The 16391-nt window shown below is 42.6% G+C and overlaps 1 protein-coding gene across 1 annotated transcript in view; it reads left to right on the plus strand.

Moving 5' to 3' along the window:
* CDC123 (cell division cycle 123) overlaps window positions 1–16391 on the plus strand; it is a 458927-nt gene that overhangs the window by 213824 nt on the left and 228712 nt on the right. Inside the window, exon 6 of the mRNA XM_078674168.1 lies at window positions 992–1098. Coding sequence (XP_078530294.1) covers window positions 992–1098 — 107 coding nt within the window. The remainder of the gene's footprint in view (window positions 1–991; window positions 1099–16391) is intronic.

Genomic DNA, 16391 nt, shown 5'->3' on the forward strand with positions numbered 1-16391 from the left:
TGGAGCCATACATAACATACCATTATAGATGGGTGAAATGTAAATTACAGGGATGTTTTTCACTTCAGGGTTCTGAGTGACATCATAGACAACTCGAGCTTCGCTCCCGTTGTTTATTTGACGTCACTCAGAACCCCTCAGTAAAAAACATCTCCCGTAATTCAGTGTTGCCCATCTATAATTGTATATGCTGTATATGGCTCTCATAGAGAAACTCAATTGTTTATTTCAGTTTCAAAATCTTATAACTCACTGCTATGACTAGTAACAGTTGATAAAACTTTGAAATGCGACTTACAGATATGTTTCTATGCTGTAGTCCTTTTATTGGACTTTGGTCAACGTGCAGTTTTGCTTCAAGAACAGTACACACCATGTGCACCTGGACGACTTTGAAACTGCAGAGCTGCTGTTTCAGATACAGAACTTGTTTCTTGCTGGAGAGGTTTTGTTGATGTTTACCATGTTTGAGCTTAATTTGAAAGCAGATTAAAGCTTTTCTGATCACATGCAGCAGGTTGATTTATAATAATGGAAATCCTTACAATGGCAATGGGTTTATTGCTTCACCTTGACTGTGTGTTTGAGTCTGAAGCATGTGGATGCATTTCTTCACGAACAAATATATTATGAAGAAATGTTGTCATTGCTGTAGGCTTTGTCTTTTATGAGTTATGCCCACGTGTCACTCATCCCCCAGCTTGTGACCTTAGGGATGTAGACCTATACTTTTCAGGAAATCAGTTTGAGCTGTTTAAATGACCACTTCTTTAACTCTGCCCACAGTCGGATACCTTTCAGGATCTTCCTGACTGCCAGACTGTTGAGAGCTCTTTTAGCAGGTGGGGAGCCCCACTGGCTGGAGTGATTATTATCTGTCAGGCAGAAGGCGGCCTCTTTAGTGAGCTGAATTGAATTGATTGCTGTTTCTCCTGGGCCAATAACTACTAATTACTGCTGTGTTACAATTGACATTTACCCTCTCGTTTAGGATGCCTACTGGATTGCAATGAACAGTTCCCTCAAATGCACCACCTTGAGTGATATCTTCCTGCTGTTCAAGAGCTCTGATTTCATCACTCATGACTTCACTCAGCCGTAAGTCATCGAATTTATCATTAAACCATTCTAAAAATGAGACCTTCAGTAGAAACTCCACATAGCGGATTTAGAATAGAAACTCGTCATATCGGATTTATTATCTGTTATTAATTTGAACTGATGATAAACAAAGTGGTAGTGTGGGAGGGGGTTCGAATACATTTTCCACTGTATTTATTTATGTATGTATTATCCCATTGCAGTTAATATTCCGCGCAGTTATGTTGAAATGTCGGTTAATGTTTTGTTCTTCTCTTCGGTCCATGTGTCGCCTCTGCATTTGGACAATGGAGATGCCTCGTTTGTAGCCCTGCCTTCTGTACTCGTGATAAAGCCGCACATTGTGCAGAAGCTGCCTTTTCCATAGAAGATATGTTCATAGCAAAGTGCTCCTCAGAGAGTGGGGTGTGCCCCATCTATCTCCTCGGAGGGGTGTCTCAGCGTTATGGCCACCGGGGGAGGTGAAGAGGGAACTGTGGGACCAGCAGGAACTAGAGACCAAGCTCTCTCCAGCAGTCCGGGTCTTACGTGCAGCCCGTGGCTGTCCTTGATAAGGTGCCTCGTCGTCTCTCGAAGGGTGAAGGGATGGCAGCATATTAAATGGGTGGCACATCGCTGTTTTATGATAATTTACCCCTTCCTCTTAAGAACTTCTGGAACTCCTTTCGAATAAACTGTGGACCATTGCCATATACGATCCACTCTGGGTAGCCTTCCCTTATAAAAACCTCTTCGCAAAAGTTTATGATTCAGGAAGCTCTTATCTTTCTTACAAATGTCCACTCCGGCCACTAAAATAGAAGCAGCAAAAAACTCTTCCAAGGAACAGGTTGCAACAGTTAAGAAACTATCAAAATTCCCTGAAAAAGAAAACCACCATTAGTCAGCAGTTGTGCAACAAGTTAGCATTGTTCTTTCAAGATAAAGTCAAATAGGTGTATGATTTCTTTTGTAGGCGCAAATCAATTAGCAGACCATAGCAAATGTCAGGCAGGTTCTATTCCCAGCTCCTGGTAGAAATACCTTATCACTTACCGGCTCTGACAGTAGACCAGACAATAAAGATTTTAAAACAAGTTAAATCTGGTTCATTTTGGGACCCATGCCCCCAGAATAGTTTAGCTGTCACCCGAAGTAATAGCTGCACACCTTACAACCATCTTCAATAATCTGTTTAGTGCAGGTTAATTTCCAAAAGATTGGAAGACAGGTTTGATCCTCCCACTGCTTAAAGAACCTAACCTTGATGTTGGCAACCCTAATAATTACAGACCGATCTCCCGACTACCGTTCTTGGCCTGAATGGTGAAAAGGGCCATCAATTAGGAACTGATGATTTTTATAGAAAATAAGAGTCTCAATCCAATTCAGTTTTGATTCCGTAGTCGCCACAGCACTGAGCTGGCACTGATCACGGCCACTGAGGAAGTCAGACAGACAACAGATCGTGCGGGAAACGCGGCCCTGATCTTATTAGATCTTTCGGCTATGTTCAATACAGTTAACCATACTCTCCTAATTGACCGACTTGCATCAGTTGGTATCAAAGACAAAGTGCTCATGTTCTTAACATCCTTCCTAGCCGATCAAATTCAAACAGTGTCTTTAGGAGACTTCAGGCAGCCTTTTCACTGCCTTGCGGGGTGCCCCAGGGTTTATCCCTGAGTCCCACTCTATTTAAGCTATAGGTCACTCTGCTGGCAGCATTGATCAAAGCTCATGGTTTTGCACTGGTCTTCTACGCTGATAGCATCCAGATCGTTGTGTCGGTAGCAGGTAACCCTGAGGCCACGTCAGTTCAAATTGACGATTGCATGCTCCACGTAGGCAACTGGATGCGTAATAACTGCCTGAAGTTGAACTCCTCAAAAACTCAGGTTTTACTGTTTGGCAACAACCCTTCCTTCTGGTCTCCTAACTGGTGCCCTCGGGAACTTGAAATCCTGCCTTCTCCAAGTAGTAAAGTAAAATATTTGGGAGTTATCATCAACACTAAGCTATCCTTGGAAGGACAGATAAATCATACTGACCAGCGGTTCACCAACAACAGATACTCCACAACCATATACTCACTTGGGCCCATAAACTCACTGTGCGAAAACAGCTGGGGTCAAGTTTATAATTTTCACCAACTGTTTGGATTAGGTTATTAAATATCTTTGTTCATCTCTAACTAACCCTTCACAGTTCAAAATGTTCTTTATTCTGGTCGATGGACTATTAGTTGAACTAGTTGATGGTGACAATTAACTTAAAATTTGACTTTTTAATGAACTTCGAAGTAAAATAACCACAGACTCTGGAAAGTTTTTAAATCTTTATCTAAAATTTCAGTTGCATGTGAACAATCTCAAATACAGCACAGTCACCAACATTCATTGGAGAGAAGAATTTAATAATAAACACAATGCATTTGCCTCGGATTCACACAATAATCAAGAGAGAGTAGAAAGACAAGATAAAGAACATCAGCAAGCGATTTATAGTTACCAAGGATGGTGTGGAAGACCAACCGCCTGGCCAAGGGGCTGGTAAGGGTCCCCTGCGATCGGTCAGGAGACAAAGGCTTCGGGACAAGAATCAGCACAGGACTGTGGACCTCTCTAAGATACCGACAGTTGCGCAGCACCCCTCACTGATACTCTCTTCCTCCTCGAGATTCTTCCGCAATCTTCAGATCTAACCCAATTTGATCAGGATAGAAATTTCTGCTTCAGATTCTGCAATCGGCTCCCTCCACCCCTACTCTGCGCTTCTTCAGTCTCTCCAGTTCTCCATTAGCAACTTCTGCAACTCCCAGCATCATCACCTAGCATCAGCTTCACCATCCGCAACCACACTAACAAACTAAAACTATCTTAATTATACCTTTCGTTTCTCCATGTTCCACCCACTAAAGTTTCAATATCGGGAAAATACAAGATTTGATTGGTCAGGCAAGGGGTATCTTAATCACACCATGCTTACATGTCACAAAAATCAATTCAGTTATTGTTGGCAAATCCATCCCCTTACTTTTTATTCATACATTTTATTCCCATATACTAATGGTATTGATGGCGCAACATTTAACTTTATTCATGAATAGAACTCTTCACAGTTGACCTCTGCACCCTTCTGTTCCCATGATGTTTCTCTTGTTCTTGGCTCCCATTCAAACGTACTGTCATCATTTCATGGTTCCCTTCCAAAGCACATGCGCAGACATTACTTCACTCCATTCAGTTCAGTTATGCGAGAAAAGCCCAAATACGCATTAAAGATAAAGTCAGAAGACAAATGTTCATTTCTCAAATAAAATGTTTGCACTGTATTCCTCCCTCCCCTACTCTATCCCATTTTATTTATTAATACTTTTCGCATTAGCATTAGTAGAATAACTTGCTTTTATTTCAGCTAAGCAGGTGCAATGCATGCTAGTCTTTAAGAGTCCATTTGAATAGCTTCTGTTCATGCGCAAGAATTTCCCTCCAAGTGTTACCTCGTCATTCTTCGTAGATGTAGTTGACGCATGCGGAAAACAGTTTTCCTGTTTAAAGCGGCATTAGTCTTACTTCATTGTTATTTGCGTTAGTACATGCTTACGCAAGCTTCACTAACCCACATGTTCATGTAATTGCTTATTAGTTTCACAAAACCTTATTAATAACTTGTTAGTGAGTTAAACGAGTGGATAGCTTCCGAGCAAGTCTCTTTTCCTCGATACCTTGCTGCATCAATACTAGGCTTTCCTGATTTTATATCTTGAAAGTACTCCATAAAGTCCTGCCCTACGTCCCATGACCTTGCAAAAAAACTGTAGTTACAGCTCTTATTTCTGCTAAATTGGATTACTGCAATGCACTTTTCATGAACATTCAAAAACGTTTTCTGCGCAACTTGCAGACGCAGGCAGAATGAAGCGGCGTGATTACTGCTGGGTATCCTTGAACGTAAATCTGCATCCCAAGCCCTGACCCAGTTACACTGGCTGCCCATCGGAAAATGCTTCCAATTTAAGGGACTTTGTATAGCCTTTAAAGCGTTACAAGGCCTTGACCCAGCATATTTGAGACAGCGCTTCCAACGTTACATACCAGCTCGATCTCTTCGTTCATCTTCTAGTGGAAACCTCAAAGTCCCTAAATTAAAACAAGTTAATTGGGGGGCTAGGTTTGTATCCTGCACAGCGAGGCTGTGGAATTCGTGCCCCACAGAGCTCAAGAACAAAGCAAACTTTTTAACATTCAGAAACAACCTAAAAACCTGACTATTCACTAAATAGCCTTTCTCCATTTTTCCTCAATAGCAAACTCTGCCTCTCTGTCTGGCTCAGCGCCTAGATATCTCCAGGTAAAAGTTGCGCTTTAGAAATCTTATTTTCATTTAATTTCAAAGAAATAAAAAAAGTCAAGGGCAACAATATGTGGTTGGATGATGGTAGGAAGTGAAATACATTGAAAATCACTGTGTGCAATGCTCTAAAGTGTGGGATTTGGTTGAAGGAAATGAATGGAACAGGGATTTCTAGTGACAATCCTAGTACAGAAGTGATGGATGAAAAGAATATGCGTGTAAGGAGAAAACCTGTTTTGCTCAAAGACTATGATTCCACATACGAGAACAGAAGTTTGATTCATGTCTAAATTAGGCATTAATAATTTAGGCTCATATTTTCGTTAGTCATACTTGTTTTATTAGGAATGTGCTATGTTGTTATGTATCATATGTTTGTTATCACTTGATTCTGTCACCTGGCAACTAGGCTTTGCTATGAGAGTTCTCATGGGCTGGAGATTCCATGCTCCAACAGAACTTAACTGTGAGAGGACCATGCCAGGGGTTGGATCTTTCTACTGAGCTACTTGAATAAACAACAGTATTATCACATCTGTGTGGTTTGTTGTAAATAGTTTAGGTAAGCAGCAGGACACGTCTTCAAGTTATTTAGATAGATTTATTAAGATAGTTCAAGATAATCCAGCAGAGCAGTAAACCTCACAGCTGACCAGACAATCAACTGCCAAGGCTGGAATCCTCACATACCAGATAGAACACGCTTAGGTGATATGGGAGATTGGGAAGATAGAAACACTAAGAAAGGACTACTGACACCAAGTAGCCATATTGAATGAAGTACAAATATACAACATATCTTCTCCCTTTACAGATAAACAAAAATGAAAGACTCAAAAACATAGTAAAAGTTAAAGCACGGAAAAACACGAAGAAGAAAACATATATCATGTAGGAGGTCAGCGACCTCAAGGACTTCCAGATCACGAAGTAAGATAATCAGGATCAAGATGAGAATGATGATGAAGATCATGATGACCACCTTCTCCCCTTCGATTGACAAAACATGAAGAGCCAGTCTATTCTCTACAATAGCCAGCAAAAAACGGGAATAGACAACTTACTTTTTCCAATCAGTGTTTGTCCGTCGCGGCCTACCGCTCATTATTGAAGATAGAACAGTTCAACAAGTGCCTCAATGGGTCAAAAGTTCCGGAAGGATGTTCCCGTAGAAAAATTAAGAGCCGGATCTCTTGTCCAAGATGAAGTTCGGAAAAAGGTGTCTAGGTTCTGGTTCTTATTCTCGGGTTATAGGCCTCTAGTTGTTTTTAATTCCTTTTGTGGACAAACTGTGTCAGTACTGTGGGCTATAAGCCTGGTGCTTCCCAAACCTTGTACTATGGCAATGTCGTGTATATTGACATCACTCAAACTTCGTAAAAGAGACTCCAAACCATTTAACTCTGCTGTATCCCTAGTTATCAATCTGTGTCTACCCAGCTACAAGCTGTCCACTAGCTGTCCTAGACATCTCATTCAACTGTGCTACCCTGCTAGGACCATAAGATCCTCTAATCTGAGGCTGGCACTGTTCCCTCGAACGATTGGGAACAGGCAGGATAGCCACGTTATGGTTTTGGCTCAAATATGGAAAAGTTTACTTCTATACCTACACCAACGCTTCACAGAAGAAATCTTCAGGAATTTTCCCATGAGCTGGCTTTTCTAACCTTGTCTGCTTCTGCTTGGTGAGTGTCTTGCAATATCCGTTTCTTAGCACTGTGAAGCCCCACCTACGGCTGCCATGAGCTCTACAAGTCCCAAAACATAGCATAACATGGTATCTGAAGTCCTACACCTCCACATTGGTATGCCACTGAAACTTGCCTTATAGGGAATAATGGAGGAGATGGTATTCCCACGTGAGTTGCATTGCTGGTATGCTGCTGGCCCATCAGATACTTTGTTCAGCACACTTTTGGGTTCATAAATATATTTTCTGGCAGATCCTTAAAATCCAGACTCGGGCGCATGTCTCATTGATTGTTTTTTCATTTCCCTTTTTTCTTTCTTTTTTTTTCTTTTCGCTTTTAAATATTTTTATTTGTCCATTTCCAGTCAAGCAAAACATGTTTTACATATGGCACAGTCACTTTATCATTTTATCAGTTTTTCTGAGATGCATAATCAAAAAAAAAGAGAAAGAAAACAGAGAACAAGACCAGACATAAAAATAAACAATCTCTAAATACAGGCAATAAATAGAAGAATCAAAGAAGGGGAAGGGAGTAGGAGAAAGTAAAAAACAAAAAAAGAAACCAGACCATATCAATTCCCCCCGCCCCCCCAACCCCCCAGGCATTCTCCTTCCACCTCATAACAGGTTCCCATATACGTTTCCCAAGAATTTTACCTTTTTCCCCTTTCCTGTTGTATATCCCTTTTTCTAAATTATATACTGCCAGTAATTTAGCCAACCATAGATGGAATTTAGCGGGTTCCTTATCCAACCAAGCAGTTGCCACACAGAGTCTTAAAACTGCCATGGCCATAAACAAAAAGTATTGACACTGTTCCTCATCCTCCCCTACCCCGAGGATAATCCATACTGGCGTAAGTATCATTTTTATTCCTAGAGTTTGATCCAAAAAGGATTCAATTTCTTTATACAGCTGGGCAAGCTGATGGCCTGTCGCAAACAGGTGTATAATATCCGCCTCTGCACTGTCGCACCTTGTCAGCAGATTCCTATAGTCCCACCCCACTGCGCGATCCTGGCAGGTGTATGGTACAGCAAATATATTGTTTTGTAATGTTGAGCCTGTAAGGATGTTGAACATAATAAGGTACGTCCCATTAGAAGAGAACCCTGGAAACATTCCTGGCCCACCTGAAGCTTATCTGCCCACTTCTTGCCATATTTTTCCAAATCATCTGTCTTAAGCGCCGTCAGCTCAGCATAAAGTCTCCTAATTGAGCAATCTGCCCCCCCCCCCACAATTGCATCAAGGATCCTGTTTTTACAAAACCCAGCAGCACCCCCCTGTTTATTTACAAGATAGCTCCGAACTTGCAGAAACTTTAAAAGGTTATTACTAGACATACCATACTTCCCCTGCATATCAGCAAACTGTAAAACACAATTTATCCCTACCAAATCCCCCAGTTTCCTGACCCCTCCCCGCCCCCAACCTGCCATAACTGAATCCGCAAAGATCTCTCTAGGAAGAATGTTATTTCCGTCGATTCGAGTGTAAGCGTTAAACCTGCCAATCCCCAACTTTTTACAGAGTGATGCCCAAATTTTATAAGCTACGTGTCTTAAACCTAGTTCTTTTAAAATAACTTGGATTAGAAAATTTCACGAAACAGTTCTCTGCATTCTCCCCCATAAGTATTGCATATATATCAGTTGACCCTACCTTTATCTATGGATCTGAGGGGTCTCCCCCCATCAGACCACACATGTACTGTATGGCCGTAGCCCAATAATACAACTTAAAATCAGGGACTGCCCATCCTCCTTTATCTCTAGAGAAGGTCAAAAAACGAAGGGCCCTCCTAGTCTTCCCTTGTGCCGAAATAAATCTATTAATAAGATGTTCAATCGCAACAAACCATTTAACTTAAAAAAACAATGGAATTGTCTTAAATAGGTAAAGGAACTTGGGAAGAATAATCCTCTTCACCACATTGGTGCGTCCAACCAGAGTAAGATGTAGGTCATGTATTCGGTCAAGATCAGCCTTCGTTTTAGCCATTATGGGTGCAATATTTTGTTCTACAATCTTGTCTAAATCTGCCGAGATATTGATCCCTAGATACACTGCAGATTGGACTACTCGAGTATCCTCACAGACCACCTGAATGTTCTTGATAATTTGTGTTTTGGGACCGTTTAGCGCATAACCCGAAATCCGACCAAAAAGAGCCACCTCCCCTTCTTTTTCCTGGTTAGCGTTAACCGGAGAGGTAGTCACAATTGCCACATCGTCCGCATATGCCAAAGTCTTGAATACTTGGCCCTGAATCCTGATCGGCAAGATCCTCTCATTTAATTCTAATTTACGAATTAAAGGGTCTATATATACCGCAAATAACAGCGGGGAGCACGGGCACCCTTGACGAGTACCTCGACTGATAGACACTGCCGAAGAATACCCTCTGTTTATTCTAAGCCGTGCTGTAGGGGCCTGATAGAGCGCCTGAACACCCATGATAAACCCTTCACCAATTCCATACCGCATTAAAGCTACCCACAAGAAATCCCAGGAGCCCCGGTTGAATGCTTTTCCTGCATCCAAAAACATAGGGTCTCCTGAGTCTTCCGTGGCATCAAATAGAGTTATAACTTTGCGAACATGTTGAGCAGTTCCCCTTCCAGGGATAAAGCTGTGTTGCGTGGAACTAACTAGCTGATCTATTCTCTTGCTTAACCTAGAAGCCAAGGCCTTTGAATAAATCTTGGTATCTGCATTAATTAAAGTAATAGGTCTGTATGAGCCAGGTTCCAAGGGCGTTTTACCTTTTTTAGGAATCACAACAATATCGGCACCTGCAAATGACCCTGGCACTGATTTCCCTACCTGGGACTGCAACATTGTATCAAACAAGTCCACCTGTATTGCCGTTTGAAAAGTTTTATAAAATTCCAAGGGAATTTGGTCTGGCCCCACAGCCTTACCTGGAGAGAGACTACTAAGAGCTGCCAGGATTTCTTGAAGAGTAAATGGAGCGTCAAGCGCTTCCCTATCATCCTCAACGAGTAAGGGTATATTAATGTCCCCCAGATACCGTGGAATATCTATAGACCCTACTGGTTGGTCCGCACTATACATCTTAGTATAAAACTGCCTAATGACCTCCCTTACTTCATCAACATCAGCCATTATGCCCCCCTGACCATCTAGGATTTCCTTAATTTGCCCTGAAGCAGCTTTCTGTCTTGTTCGGACCGCCAGGGTATGCCCAACCCGCTCACTCAACTCGTGACACTGCTCCTTATTTATCAAATACACTTCAGCCTCCTTAATTGCAAAACCCTCATTTATCTCTGCTTCAATACTTGCTATTTTTAAAAGTACTTCGTCCAATGGGGATCCAGCCTGAGCTGCCAGACACAATTCCTCCTCTGCCTCTGACACTAGTTTAACAGGTGCACTAACTCTATCTCTTTCCTGCCTCTGTTTATTCATACTGTAGCTTAATTTTTCACCTCGAATCCCAGCTTTAAAGGCATCCCAGGTGAATCTTGTAGCAGTGCTCCCTCTGTTAATTTGCCAAAAGGTACTTATCCAATTATTCATATATGTAACATAGCCCTCATCCAGAAGTAATTTCCTTTCAAATGTCCATATAGATGTCCTGCTATTCAATCCTGCCAACTCCAGTGTTAAAACAAGCGGATTATGGTCAGAAATCAAACGGGGACACTTCTCTATCTTACTTTTAGACAGCAAAGAGTTAGATACAAAAAAATAATCAAGTCGTACCCAGGCGTTAACCAGGTAGGCGACCTCTGTCAATCCAGTACTCCTGTCAAATAGTTTCGCCTTGGGAGGAGGGAGAGTGAGCTGCAGCTACTCGCTGCAATCAGTTAGCGGCCATCTTGCCGATTGTTTTTTCATTTCCACTGCTGCATTTGTTTCTAATAGACAAGTGATTAAGCAGAAGTAATATTGCCAGGAAACTTTGCGTGGGACCGAATATAAAGTGATTCTGTTATCTGTAGGGTTCAATCGTACCCACACATCAGCAAGGGCATTATGGTGTACCAAATTACAAATTGCCGGGGATACTTTTTTCTTCCGTCCTCCATATGTCTGTCCGTGCTCAGTGCCCAATCCCCCCACCCCATTTATATTAAAATTCCCACAAAGAATAATTGGTTCAGGCCAAGAAGCCAACTCTATATCTAGAAATTCAAATACATCTGGATCATCTTCAGTGGATCCATATATTGTACCCAGAGTGAGTACATGGTTATGTAATTCACATTTCAATAACACCCATCTCCCCCATTGATCCCCTTTTTTTATTAATAACCTTAACGTTCTGTTTTTTTTTGGGCCAAAATAGCCACCCCTCTAGTTCTATTCCCCTGTCTTGAGTATGCTAATAAGGAAAAACCTAGCTGCTCCATTAAATACGCCCTTGCACCTTCTAGGTGCGTCTCCTGGAGACAAAGGAAATCCAGTCGCATTAACCTAAGGTCCGCCGCCACTCGCTGTCTTTTCATATAACTATTCAAGCCACACAGGTAGAGAGAGGCAATTCTAATACTCATTAGAACACATCATACACTTTTCCCATCCAAACGACCAATACATTATTAAGCCTCTTTTTGGATTTCAACGAAGACTGCTTCCTTCCTTTTTTAATGCATCTCATATACCTAGGTAACTGTTTCTATACCACCTATCGTGAACCAAGCTAGTGCCGTGCCATACTGTGAAAACCCCCAGTCCCCCCCACACCCAAGGCCCCCCTCCCCTGCCCCCCATTAAAACTACACCATCCCCCCCCCACAGGCAAATAGGTCACTCATGACCTATGTGTGACAGCCTAAAAATGCAGCAGCTGCACCTCGCCCTCCTCCCATATGTACCTCCTCACTATGTGACCAACCACTTGGCCTCCTTTCTGCTCTCTCAATTCTGTCAGATACTGCTGAGCCTTAATCTCTGATTAAAAAATTCTTACATGCCCCTTAACAATAATCTTCAGCCTTGCTGGGTACAGCAGATATGTCTCATGCCCTAAGCTCTGAAGCGGTGCAATCAGTTGCCTAAGCCTCCACCTCCTCTCTACCGTGGCATGGCAAAAATCTGGGCGGGCAAAGAAGGTGACCCCCTCGAACGTGCGTCTAGCCTCTGGCTTTGCTTTATCCATAATATCCTGTCTAGCAAGGAAATTCCCAACATAAACAAGTATTGCCTGAGGCTTGACAACTTGTGCAGTCCCATTTGTCTTTTTTTTAATGAGTGGAAAGCGGCGTGCTCCTTGGATTTCGCTCTCCCACGCCCAGGATGCCATTTCAGGAAACGCTCCCTTCAACAAATTAATTACAAACGACCTGACTTCCTGTTCTTCAGCCCCCTCCGCCACCCCCAAAAGTCTTATGTTGTTTCGCCTTTGGCGGTTTTCGAAATCCTCTAATTTCCATTATACGTCCTCCGTGATCTTTTCCTGTGCCTCCTTGAACGTTTGCCATCTGCTGACATCATCTTCCAACTTCCCCGTTCGCTCCTCCACATGAGCAACCCTATCTCCCATCTCCTCATAAAGTTTGTTCATTTTTCTCATTGAGCTTTGGATTTTCTTTGCCGCCGTTTTAGCTCTGCGACTCTCCGACCTTGCCTCGGTCTGCATCTGCTCCAGAGTCGTATATAGCAAATCCAACGACGTAGCTTGAGGCGGACTGCCTAATTTATCATGCCCCAACTGGGAATCCTCTCCATTGCCCTCCTGATACAAATGTGAGGTTGCCGAATAATCCCAGCATAGCTTCCTGTTTGGTGCATCTTCTGAAGGACTGCAAGGGGTTTTTGTTTTAGACTTTGTTCTTTGTTTTCTGGTGAGATCCCTTGTACGTCACTGGTGCTTTTTGGACTGACGAACTTACTACAGAATCGGAGTCTGAGCTGGTAGCCACACTTCCCTCACTCGATAAAAAGGAATCTGATTCATCATTTAATGAAAAAAGCACTCCCCGTCCGGGGTACCCGGGATCCCCCTGTCTAAAGCTGGGCAATATACCTGACCTGCGGTCCCTTCATTTCCAGTTACCACCATGCCCCCATAGGGTTTTCTTCCTCCATCCATTTCTTGATTACTACATGGTAGTTCTTCTGGGCCCCCTGTAGCCCCTCCGACAGCGCCCCGCGAGCCCTGGTCGTGCTGAATGCTATTGCCGCCATTGCCACCATTGCCCTTATTAGCACTCTTATCCGCGCTGCTCTGAATCGAACCTACAGTGGATTTGGGTTCCTCAATACCTTGTAAGTCCTGAGACCTCTGATCATCCTCTGCAGTCCCCTCTGAGAGTACCGCGAAGTCTTGCCTTTCACCGGGATTTCTCTGCTGGTCTACGTCTGTCTGTTGCCTAGCGACTATGCATCCGGCGTCCTCTGGCAGTCCTGCCTCGTCCTCAGCTGCCGTGTTCTCCAGTAACTTTGTGGGGAAGGATTCTTTCAGTGTAGATTGCCGTAGTGCTGAATGGATTGCCGAGTCCTTGGGATCTTTGGATTTACTCATGCTCAAGCCGCCTTTTACCAATACTGTTTTCCCGGTATCACCGCTCACGTCCTTCCCAGCGCTATGCGAGGCGAGTCCACCATTACCTCGCGGGGCCTCCGATTTTTTCATGAACCCTCTCCGTGGCTGCGTTGAAATGCTCGAATTTGGGGCTGCTGGCGCCTCTTTGCTAGCCGCCACACTCAGTCCCTTTTGGAGCTCGGCATCCTTCTGTTGCTTGAGTCCTTTAGGAGCCATTCCACTACTGTTCTCTGACCGCCAATGCCTTCGTGGATAAAGCCAGCGGAATCGGCCTACCAAAGCTGCCCCGATCCGAGCAAACCAGCGGGATGGAGCACACTCCCGTACCCAGGTGTTAACCAGGTAGGAGACCTCTGTCATTCCGGTACTCCTGTCAAATAGTTTCACCTTGGGAGGAGGGAGAGTGAGCTGCAGCTACTCGCTGCAATCAGTCAGCGGCCATCTTGCAGATTGTTTTTTCATTTCCACTGCTGCATTTGTTTCTAATAGACAAGTGATTAAGCAGAAGTAATATTGCCAGGAAAGTTTGAAGACTGGAATACTGACCGCCAGTGAAGTTTATAACTGCATTGACTGATAAAGGAAACTAATATTAATAAGCCAAGCTAAGAAAGAGTGGAAATCACTGCCAATATTTGGTACTCAGTTAAAACATATTGCAATTACTTAAAGTACACACGGATCGAAGCATTTAGAAATGGAAATGGCTACATTTAATTTGTTAATGCTGTGCCTGGCGCTGTAAATCATTCCCTGTTAGTCATTTTCCAATCAGAATGTCTGTTCTGCTAACTCCGTGCCTTTTTTCTTTAATGAGGACATTGATTATTTGCCAATTATTTTGTTTAAGTAGGCAGAATATTAAGAATGCTCACATATTATGAGAATAATTCTGAGTGAATAAAAATGAATGGTTGAGGATGTAACCTGCTGAAACTATTGAGATCGAAACAATGTAACCTATGTGACCTCCATGGAGATTGCTTGAGATTTTAATGAGAAGTGCTTTTATAGATTTTCCTCTTTAAAATAATTTTAATAATAGCCCGATATGTTTCTCATAGTATGCGGCCAAAGTCACTTATTAGTAGCTAGATGTGAATAAATGGAAAAAATTGAAGTGCTGTTATACTTGATATAGACGTACCTTTTAAAACGATTAAAAAAAAAAAAATGAGAACAGCACCCACATTGTTTTTGCTGCCGGGCCTGTCTTATCCTTTTGATTTTCCTGAGGATATTTTTGTTCTCCGATGGAGGTACGTGTTTAGTCTGGCCTAGAGACATCTTTATTTGCTTCTTCAGCCTATTATGATAAAAATAAATAATAAAAAACATGCCTATATACATGCACACAGGGGCTTTGGGTTAGCCCTCTTTATCCATTGGTCTGTTCAGCTGTAGTTCACATTTTGCTTCTGCCCACCGCATACACCAAACTTCAGCTATTGGTTCTCTTGCACATGACAGCATTGGCTGATTGGCCAGTACTTTTCCTTTCCATTTTGTCTTACTTTCTTTATGCCAATAACAATAATACAGTGTGATGTGGATTAAAACTAAAAAGGGGGGTGCACTACATGTTATAAGTTCACCTGCCTACCGGGAAGCACCTGTACTGTCATATTAAACGTTTGTGTGTTTATGTATTTTTTGAGTTAAACTTTTTATTGTAAGCATTTGCTGCCATAGTCAGGCTGCACATTCTTTTTCCGTTTTAATTTTGTGGCACATGCTTGCAATAATTTTTTTAATAAAAGATCACAGTACCAGCTTCTCGAGACCAGACTTTTTGGCATTGCCAATGCTTGTACTTTGGAGGCGCAGGTGACGAAAGTTGTGGGCTGCTGTCTGGCCATCATTCGTTCCTCATGGAAGATTTTTCCTCTGCTTCCTCCTTTGGCGTGCTCGTTGATAGCACGTAGTACCATACTTCGCAGAGTTGATTACTGCGATGCCCTGCTTCTTGAGTCCCCAGAATTCCTTCTTGATAGGTTGCAGAGGATACAGACAACTGCAGCTAAACTAGTGTTAGGTTGGCCTTGAAGGTCTTTCGCTTCACTGGCCCTGGCTGAGCTGCATTGGCTCCCTCTGAAACAGAGAATTAAGTTCAAATCTGTCTGCTTAGTATTCAAGGCCCTGTATGGAATGGGTCCTACCTCCCTTCAAAGTAAGTTCGAGTGGTATGTTCCTACTCGAACTCTGCGCACGTCAGGGGCAAAATTGATAAAAATCCCCAGATTCAAAAAAGTCAGAGCAGGTGGTAGATCCTTTGGGGTCGCAGCTGCAAAGCTCTGGAATACCTTACCTCTAGAGCTTAGACAAATCAGTGATCTTCCGTTTAGAAGAAGCCTAAAAAATTGTTATTTCCTAAGATTTAGGAGTTTGGCTACATTATGGCCCAACTGATGTATGCTATGCTGAGTTACTAGCTCCAGGATGCCTGTCAGGTGATAGTACGCTCTAGAAATTCAATAAATAAAAATTTTCAAAAAGTCACAGTGATTGATTTAAATGGCTCGGCGATTCTCAAGAAGAGACTACTTTATAAGGAAGAATGGAAATGAGTGGACTAAGCTTTTAAACTGCCATCTCTAGCAAGCATGATCTCTACCTTTGAAATACTGTAAGAGTAAGATTCATGGGGGGCTGAGGCAGACTTTTTGGAAGAGAGGCCATTTTAATTAGAGCGTTTTTGTCCCTATATATCATACTAAATTCTTACATAGTAAATATAA

This window comes from Lissotriton helveticus, chromosome 1_1, assembly GCF_964261635.1.
Source record: "Lissotriton helveticus chromosome 1_1, aLisHel1.1, whole genome shotgun sequence".
Taxonomy (NCBI): Eukaryota; Metazoa; Chordata; class Amphibia; order Caudata; family Salamandridae; genus Lissotriton; species Lissotriton helveticus.